The 9569-nt window shown below is 44.2% G+C and overlaps 1 protein-coding gene across 2 annotated transcripts in view; it reads right to left on the bottom strand.

Moving 5' to 3' along the window:
- Positions 1–9569, bottom strand: part of LOC146871945 (ATP-dependent RNA helicase DDX42-like) — an 865800-nt gene that overhangs the window by 628750 nt on the left and 227481 nt on the right. For both annotated transcript variants that reach the window (XM_085652377.1, XM_085652387.1), the window contains exon 4: positions 6601–6662. In XM_085652377.1, coding sequence (XP_085508503.1) covers positions 6601–6662 — 62 coding nt within the window. The remainder of the gene's footprint in view (positions 1–6600; positions 6663–9569) is intronic.

Genomic DNA, 9569 nt, shown 5'->3' with positions numbered 1-9569 from the left:
TCACGCTGCAAAACATTAGACTCATCATCATCAGCAAGAAGAATTATTTCCCTCCCCTTGGAATCAGACATCAAAAACTCAACGTCCTTGCCTGTCAGCCAACGGCGACCGGCACAAGTGATCCCAAAGCTGTCCTGGTGACCATTAACACTAGCAGCCCAATGATCACTCCACTAGCGACCACGCAGCCTGATCTCACTGACCTAGCTCCTTCAAATGTCGCCCATCTGCTCTCTAATCTCCCCACGAAACCACCATTGTCTAGGAGGGAGGGAAAGAAACTTAAAAAACAAACCAAAAAAACAAACCAAAAAACAATGTCTTGCAAAACGGAGATCGGGGCTTGACGGGACAGGGGTCACTATCATGTCCCTCTCTGAAGTGAGGGGGCTCTCTCACTTTACTATTTTTAACGAGGCTTTAAAATTCAAAACGAAAACCCCCGATACTAGAATGACTCTCACTGATAATGACTCCATCAATATCCCTTGGTCAATCACTCAGGAGGCTCCCAAGGGGACCCCCCCGGCCCCCAGTGACACCGAACTATACTCTACCATCACGAAGCATGGGTCTTTGTCAACCAAAATCAAGGGGATAGCCTCTCAAGGCCAAAGTTTGGGCAGGCAAGACTACGCAACTCAGCATTCAAGGGAAGTCTCAAACACATGAAGCGGTCCAAATAAGTGCTCGGGAAACGTAAACCATACTACCGTCGTTTCCCAAATCACACCAGATGGCGTACTGATGGGCCCCTCTCTGCGACACCCAACAGGTGACCCGAACAAAGCCCTTAGGGTCTACTCCACATAAATGCAGAAGACTCCTCAGTCTCAATTTATACAGGCCGTGGGAGGGCAAAGTCAACTGGAGGGTAATCATTGTCTATCCGAAGGTACACCTCTACACTTTAAGGCCCCTTTGCCTCCACCTGAAACAGTTGGGAGTCAGAAACACCAAGGTCTGGAAAAAGATGCAGAACATGTTTTTTTCCCTCACTTTGCCCACAAGGGCCCGCATGACACTCTTGATGGAAACAACCTAATTCGCTTATTCAAGCATGTCCCGGCGCTCTCTGGGATTACTTCTTCTGATCTTACATCAGTTAAGTTTGCCTTAATACCAGGCAAAGGGTCTTTGGAAGCAACTGTTACATCGTGGTCACGAGAATCCCTAAGGGATTCAATTCTTGGGGAAGCCAGTTTTTTTGAAGACTGGGGTATAGAACTCTGGGTCCTCCCCCAACAGAAATATCCCCATGTTCTTCTTCAGGATGAACCTGTGAGGCCGTACACCAGCGTCCTGAAAGGGTCACGGGGTGCAACCCATGTTTGGCTGCCAGTTGCATCAAAAGCGGATAACCTCAAACATTTCATATAACAACAATCAACGCTGGGTTAGCAGTAAATCAAGTCTCTCTGTCTCCCATAATACTTACAGCCGCCATGGGTACTCTCATCCAGAGCCTCCAGCACCCTGCTCCCAGCAGTATCCTTCTTAACGGCCAAGTTATGCGGACAGATTCTAAACTAACCATCTCCTCTTGGAATGCTGCTGGGTTAGAGTCAACTCTTTCATCCAAATCAGCAGTGGACTATCTGAGCAAAAGTGATAGTATCTGTTTCCAAGAGACCTGGTCTCGGTTTCCATCGGCTCTCCATGGCTACTATGGACTCTTTCAACCAGCATCCCAGCCTAATTCCTATTGTAGACCTTCTGGGGGCCTCTCCATTTTCATTAAACATAGGAGCAAGATCGCAGCTACCCCCCCCTCTATCGGAACTCTACGGCAGGGTAAATTGTATTAATCACCGGTCTTTCAACTCCAACCAGGGAGTTCCCGTTGCTTTTAATCAACTGTTACCACCAAACAGCTAAAATATCACAGTCATTGGCCACAGCTCTTTTGGTCAAGCATCTGGAAGAGCTTTTACTTGAGTTTGCTTCTGCTGACGTTTTGTTATTAGGCGATTTTAACATCAGAGATCTGGGATCCAACGCTCATTTAGACTCCAAAACCAAAGAGCAAGAAGCCATGATCACTTTTTTAACCAATTACAATTTACGCTCTGCAAAGCAAATCACATTGGAACACGAACCCAGTGCCCATCTATCTCCAACATTTAAGAATCTCTAGACCATTGATTATAATTTCTTATCACCAGCTTTGGCAAGTAAGTTAGTTAAAATGGAGGTCCCCACTCGAACAGAGAGCAACCATAACCCTTTGACCGTAACAATGGACCTGTAAGTTCCTGTGGCTGCCAAATTAATTGAAGTGGGGCATTCAACGCAGACTGAACTCCACACTCTAGTCAGACGAATCAAATGGGACTCTAGGCGTTGATAAGGTGGGCTCTTGGCTCATGGAAATAACTCCAAATGTCACACACTACCCTCCCACAGACTATCCTCATTGGTGGGACAACGTCATTGCTAAATTACGAGACCGTCTAATAGGCCGTGAGGTTCATCATAGACTGCCCAGGCCTCTCCTGCAGCGGATTTTCGATCTGGTCTTACTCACCCAAAGAAGAGCCCCAAGGAGGGCTGTGCGCCTGCATAAATTGAAAAGTACAGAGCTCTCTGCTAATAACATGGCCTTACTACATAAAGCCTTTAAAAATCAACATGGGAAGCTAAGAAACAAAAAGAACAGAATGACTGGCTAAAAATATTTTCCCTGTTAAAGGAAAAAAACCTTACCCACTTTTGGAACCATATAAACACACTTCGTTCCTCCAACAAGAGCAGGAGGAACGCGGTTCATGAAGAAGTCTGGTCTGGTCTCAGTATGTGACTCAACAATACTGCTGTGATACCCTGGATCACGTTGAGGTCGAAATCAGAGATCCTGCCGACACTACGCGGATGGAAACCCATGAGCTGACTACCTTGGCCCAGGTCTGCAAGTTTCTGAAATCCATGAAAAACGATGGTGCTCCAGGGCCCAACGGCCTTCCATTTGCTGTATTCAAATGTGCGCTGGAAGATTGGGCTAATTTATTAGTTCCCTTATACAACTATGTGTTTAGTACCTATCGGATACCAGGCTCATGGAAAGGCTCGATCTGATGCCCAATTTTCAAAAAAGGAGATCCCTCCCTTCCAGCTAATTACGACTCATTGCCCTATTAAATCTTGGGACTAAGGTATATGCTCGGTGTCTTCTCAGGTCGCTAGAAAAATGGGTAGCGGAAAATAACATTTTACCATACTTTCAAACTGGGTTCAGATCTTCTGCCTCCACAATTGACATCACTGCCCTAGCCATGCTGAGCCAACAAGCAGCACAAAAAAATCAACTCCCCTCTATTGCTGTTTTATAGACTACAGCACCGTCTTCGATAAAGTGTCCCGTAACACTTTATGGAGGAAATTGGATAAGTGGGGGATTCCACAGAGCCTGCTCGGAACCCTTATCTCCTTGCATAAGAACACATGGGTACGAGTCAGAACTGGCCCAACGACAGTCTCTGCAAAAATTCCAACTTCAGACGGCCTAAAGCAAGGATGTGTTCTTGCTCCCCTCTTGTTCAACCTCTACACCACTGACCTGGGGAGATTCCGGGAAAAAAGTGGTCTCCTTCCGCCAAAACTGGGCCTTGCAAAAACGAACTTGCACATTCTGAAATACGCTGATGATATTGTTATCATGAACCAGGCAAAGTCTGGCCTCCAAAGAGCCCTGTGCACGCTCCACAAATACAACACAGCTAATGCTCTTAAAATTAACCAGGATAAGACCACGGTCTTGATGTTTGGCCGTTGCAAGAAAACGAAAGGTTTAACGTGGAACATTGGACCCGCAAGGATTAAAACAACATCAAAATACAACTACCTGGGGGTCTGGTTTAGCAAGTGTTCCAGACCATCAGTCCACTTGGCTGCTTTGAAAAAGAGAGCTGGAGCAACAACATACAGCCTGACTCGACTTAACCAGTCCCTGAGCAGTCCTTCTGCTGAACCCATTCTGAAGGTGACTAAAGCTACCCTTCTTCCTGCCGTAAGTTACAGGCACCAGGCCTTTCTTGGTGCATGCTCAGCCAGTCTCGACCACGCCCAGGCTACCATTTATAAAAAAATCTTCCGTCTCCCGAATTATATTCACAGGTCAAGACTAAGACTGGAGCTGGGTCTTCAAAGACTATCTATTTTCTGTGAGGCAGACACCCTGAAGTACTATACAAGGGCACTAAAAGCCACAGATAACATGCCTAAATCCCGGTTAAAAGAAACTCTTGGCAGCTCCGGGAATCCATGGAACCGTCAAATTGTAAAAGCCATAACAACGCTACATATTAACGAAACATCACTAACTGCAGACTCTATTCAATACACAGTCTGGAAAAGGGTTATCAACAAGCAGGTTAGACAAATTTCCTACCAGATGGACATTCGGGTCCTAACAACTTCAATTATCTTGCTCCCCTTGAACGACTCATACTTCCCTGGGGTACCTCAACCTTACCTTCTTGATAGTCTGAACGCAGCGGCCCACAAAAATATAATGTTCATGCGTCTCCTAGGTCTGCGCTCCACTGCCTTCAACTGATCGGCTCCAAACAGTGAGGAGGGGGCATGCAGACTGTGAACTTATAGGTCTGAATCATGGCTGCATCTTCTGTGCTGTTGTCCAGGCCTTGACGCTCCCAGAAGACTTCTCTTAAAACCCTTATAACTAAAAAGGGGCATCAGTACATGTTGGGAGGCATCTGCTCTCTGCTTTACCTCCCCAGATATTCAAGTGCTTGCAAAGTCCGGAAAATATGTGAGACTCTTGGACAATCTGCTTTCTCCCTCTCCTGCCCCTGCCCTACCAGCTCCTTCTCCCCAAAAACTTATCACAGACTATTTTTGCACTTTGCCCTAGTGTCTATGCACCAAATAATTTTATCCTTGGTTTTTGAAGCCTGTCACGTGATTACAACAGTAACTACAAGCCTGCCTCGTCAGTAATGTGTATGAATTGAAACTTGATGGTTTGCTCCGCTTTTAATGTGGTAACAGTGCTACGATGACATTTTATTGCAATGGTTTTAATTAACTGTGTTAATTTAATAAACTAAACTAAACACTACCAAAGCAGAACTACTGGAGAGGTATGGCCCACAAACACAATTTGTTCAAACGAGCAGTAGAAGAGAGAACAAGGTGGTAGGGTGCCGGTTAAACAATCTATGCTAACAAATTTCACAGGGATTACACAATGCACAAAACAATGGAGGAATTCATAAATAGCCATTGGGCCTACCACAACTGCAACAATTAAAGCGCATCCACTGCTTGTATGTTTCAATATTCTGATGATAAACCAATGACCTTTATTTTCAGTCTATATGCAGAAGAGAATGTAACATATCAGACTTATTCCCAGAAAATGCCTTTGATTAGACTGAGGTAGAGGCAGTGCTGGAACTCTTTCAGCTGACTCAATCAAGGTCTATAGAGGGGGGGACTGCAGCTGTGGCAGACCTGCTGGCTATTATAGGATGTTGGTCATTGTTGTGTGTGTTGCACAAGAATATAACCCTTGTTTACCCATCTCTTGCTGTAATGTGCCACCTTACCCCAAAGAGCTAATGTTTCACACCCGTCTCCCCACTAGAGCCTACAGAGGCTATGGTGTCCATATACTCTGCAGATTGGGGAGACAAACTTCCTTTTATGACTGGTGTCTTTCACACAACTTTTTAACCCCCCCCCCCCCACAGACATTTTCTTTAACATGGCTGCAGCTATAACAATGCCTTGCCGCTCACGCCTCAAACTTGTGCCAATATGAACTCTCCCATTTTTAATTGTAATACACTACCAAAAATATAGATGGTAGCTACTTGTGTTCTCGTTGCAAGAACGCAGTGGCGACGAGTGCTACCAGCATGTCCCACAAAGGAAAACAACTGTGAAACTACAAAAGAGAGGAAGAAAAGGGTTAGGAGATATAAAGTTGGAGATGCTTAAAAAAAGCACTAGGAATAGTTGGTCTTGCAAAATGACCTTTGCAAATGCTGTCTTGTGATGATTCAAGGACGGTTTTTATTGAGCTAATATTATAATGGAAAAATAAAAGAAAATAAGGCATCCCAAGATGGTGTTCTTAAAGGTGTATATAAAAAGGTGATGGATGGAGAGCTTCAATTATTAGCTTTTTCCAGTCACGCACCCACGTCTGGACATGCCCATCCCACTTAGGACGTCACAATGAAATATACAAGAAAAGTGATGGATGCAGTATTTGAACTAATCTCAGCCACTGGTAATTACTAGGAGTGCATCCCAGTCAATTATAATTTTGCACACCATTCCACCTCAGTTTGGCCCCAGCCCTCAGATGCAAATCAGTCTTGACCCAGTTCCATTGGGAACAATCCAGCCAGAACCGCCTGATCAGGTCCTCCTCATCAGCCAGGTATAGCTTGGTTCCAGTGGCATATTACCCTGGTGGCAATGATCTTCGCATTCAATTTCAGAAAACATCCCAGTTATCCCAGCTGAAAACACTAATCACCACTGTATACTGGAGTTAAAACTATAAATAAAGCTGATTGGCACCCTTAATAGGTTTCTGGCATTCAAGATAGTAGAAAGAACGCTTACTTGGAGTTTTTGATCTCCTTGTCCTTCTCCTCTAGTCGCTTCATGTCTCGGGCAGCTTGATCCTAAAGAGACAAATTCAAGTACACTATTTACAAATCCGATTTCACACTTTAGTAAACCCGGAAATATTTTAAATCCTGCAACTGAGGCTCGACTGAGGGTTAGAGTTTTGTATTCAGTTTTCTTTTCAAGTGATAGAGTATAACTCTGCCTCAAAGCAAGTATGAGCACACTTATGTAAGAAAGTTCTTGCCATACAACCAGAATTGCATAATACAAGGATGACTTGTGTACCTCCAAGATGACACTGAGCAATAGGACCAACCCCCTCCCCAACAGTACAGTCACCGAATGATTTGTTAAAATCTACAGAACTGCTTAAGATACTTAAACCAACCTCCAGCAGACTAGTTGCATAAATTCAGCCGCTCAGGAGTTTAATATGAAAACATTCTGAAACTAATGTAAGCCATAAGGGAACAAAATAATAAAAGCCTCATGTGGCATTAGAAAAACGTTCTTTTAAAAAAATAAAATCAAAAAAGAACAATTGTTACTTACCTGTAAACAGGTGGTTCTCCAGTATTGGTGTCTTTCATAGATTCACATGCTTGAATATTCCCCGTCGTCGGAGTGGGAGTCCCACGGTAAATAATATAGCAATATATACAGTCATAATATATATATATATATATATATATACATATACATAAGTAATCATATAAAACAGAGATATAAGTAAGTGATAAACATCAAGAATGTCCCTATATGAAATCTCCATAGAGATACATGGAAAGAGAAAAAAGACATTCGCAGTCTCTCTCTGTCATTATGTTAGTCCAAACTACGGCCAATCAGGCGCCAGCTCCTCTCTAGAACCTTCTCCTCAGAGCTCCTCACCTCAGATTTTCGTAGCACCAAAGTGACTTTAGAGTGTATGAGGAGAAGAGAGCCTCTGAAGGGAGGAGGGAGGGTCGCATGTGAATCTATGAAAGACACCAATACTGGAGAACCACCTGTTTACAGGTAAGTAACAATTGTTCTTCTCCAGTATTGGGGTGTCTTTCATAGATTCACATGCTTGAATATAGAATAGCCAGCAGTAACAATTATCATGGTTTCCATAGTCATAACAGCACTAAACAGTTGTAATGCCAATCAATATCCTTATATATATGATATTACTGAATATCTATATAAGTGTAAATGAACCATTATTTCAACGGTACATGGAAACAATATGGAGGAGGGAAGGAAGAGGCTCACCTTATTTAAAAAGATTGCGAAGCACTGCCTGCCCAACTGCAGCATCCTCCTCGTTTAAAGTTGCCAAGCAGTAATGTCTTGTAAACGTATGTCTGCTTGACCACGTAGCTGCTCTGCAGATCTGATGTAAAGGCACTCCAGCAAATAATGCGGTTGAAGAAGACATCGCTCTAGTGGAGTGAGCCCTCACTGGTGACTGCAATGGCTTGTTTGCCTTTTGATGGCAGAAGACGATGGCTGCTGAAACCCAACGTGCAATAGTTGGTTTTGTAACTGGACGTCCCTTGTGATAGCGTCCATAAGCTATGAAGAGTTGATCAGTTTTTCGTAAAGAAGCTGTTCTGCTGATGTAGAACTTTAAACATCGTTTCACATCCAGGGAATGTAATCTCTGCTCCGCAGGAGTTTGAGGATTAGCAAAGAAGGTTTTCAAAATCACTGGTTCGTTAATATGAAAGTCTGAAGGCACCTTCGGCAAAAAAGTTGGATTTGTACGCAACACTACAGAATCTGGTTTGAACTGTAGGAAAGGCGGATTTATGGTAAATGCATGAATGTCACTGACGCGACATGAAGACGTTAGTGCCAGAAGAAGAGCCACCTTCCAGGTTAGATACTTCAACTCGACCTTGTGAATAGGTTCAAACGGTGGCCTCATTAGTTGTGCCAATACGATGTTTAGATGCCACAATGGAGGCTGGCGTCTAACAGGAGGAAATTTACGAAATAACCCTTTGAAGAATTGATGGATAATCCTTGAAGAACAAAGGGACGTCGAACAATCTTGACGGAAACGGGAAATTGCAGCCAGAAAAACCCTCAAGGTTGCATGAGACAATCCGGAGTTAGCTAAATGCAAGAAGAAAGGTAGCAATTGTTGTGGCGTGGAGTGAAACGGGTGAACTCCATTAGCTGCACACCAGTGGCAGAATCTTTTCCACTTTAATATGTACGTTTTTACCGTAGAAGGAGCCCTCGCCTGAGCCAAGATGTCTCTACAGTCCTGTGGGATGTCTAAATGGGCAAATTCACAGTGCTCAGGTTCCAAGCTGATAAGCTCAGTGAGGAGGGATTCGGATGACAAATTTTCCCCTTGCTCATTGCAAGTAGATCTGTACGAGGATGTAGAAGGATTGGTTTGCATTGAGACATTAGGAGTAACTCTGAGAACCATGCTTGCCGAGGCCAACGGGGGGCTATTAGAAGTAGATGGCAAGGTTGCCCCCGCATCTTCCACAGGACAAGAGGTATGAGTGGGATTGGAGGAAAAGCGTAGGCAAACAGATTGTACCAGTTCATCAAAAGGGCATTGCCCCGTGATCCTTGGTGGGGATGCCAGCTTGCATAATCTCGGCATTTGCGGTTCTCTGGTGTGGCAAAGAGATCCAGCTGTTGACGACCCCATCGTCGAAATATCATCTCTAGAGTTGGCTGATGTAACTCCCATTCGTGGGTCGAGGAGGAGGACCTGCTCAGGGAATCCGCTAGGATATTGGATACCCCCGGTAGATGAACTGCTGCAATCGTGATGTGATGGTTGAGAGACCAATCCCAGATCGACTGGGCTAGTCGAGACAGTTTCGGAGATTTTGTTCCGCCCTGCTTGTTGATGTAGTGCATGCAGGTTGTGTTGTCTGTCTGTATTAGGACTGATTCTCCTTGGATTAAAGGGAGAAAGGATTTGAGAGCCAGAAATATAGCCA

Source organism: Triturus cristatus, chromosome 1_1, assembly GCF_964204655.1.
Source record: "Triturus cristatus chromosome 1_1, aTriCri1.1, whole genome shotgun sequence".
Lineage (NCBI taxonomy): Eukaryota > Metazoa > Chordata > Amphibia > Caudata > Salamandridae > Triturus > Triturus cristatus.
The sequence above is the reverse complement of the archived record's forward strand: the minus strand, read 5'-3'. Positions and strand labels throughout refer to the sequence as shown.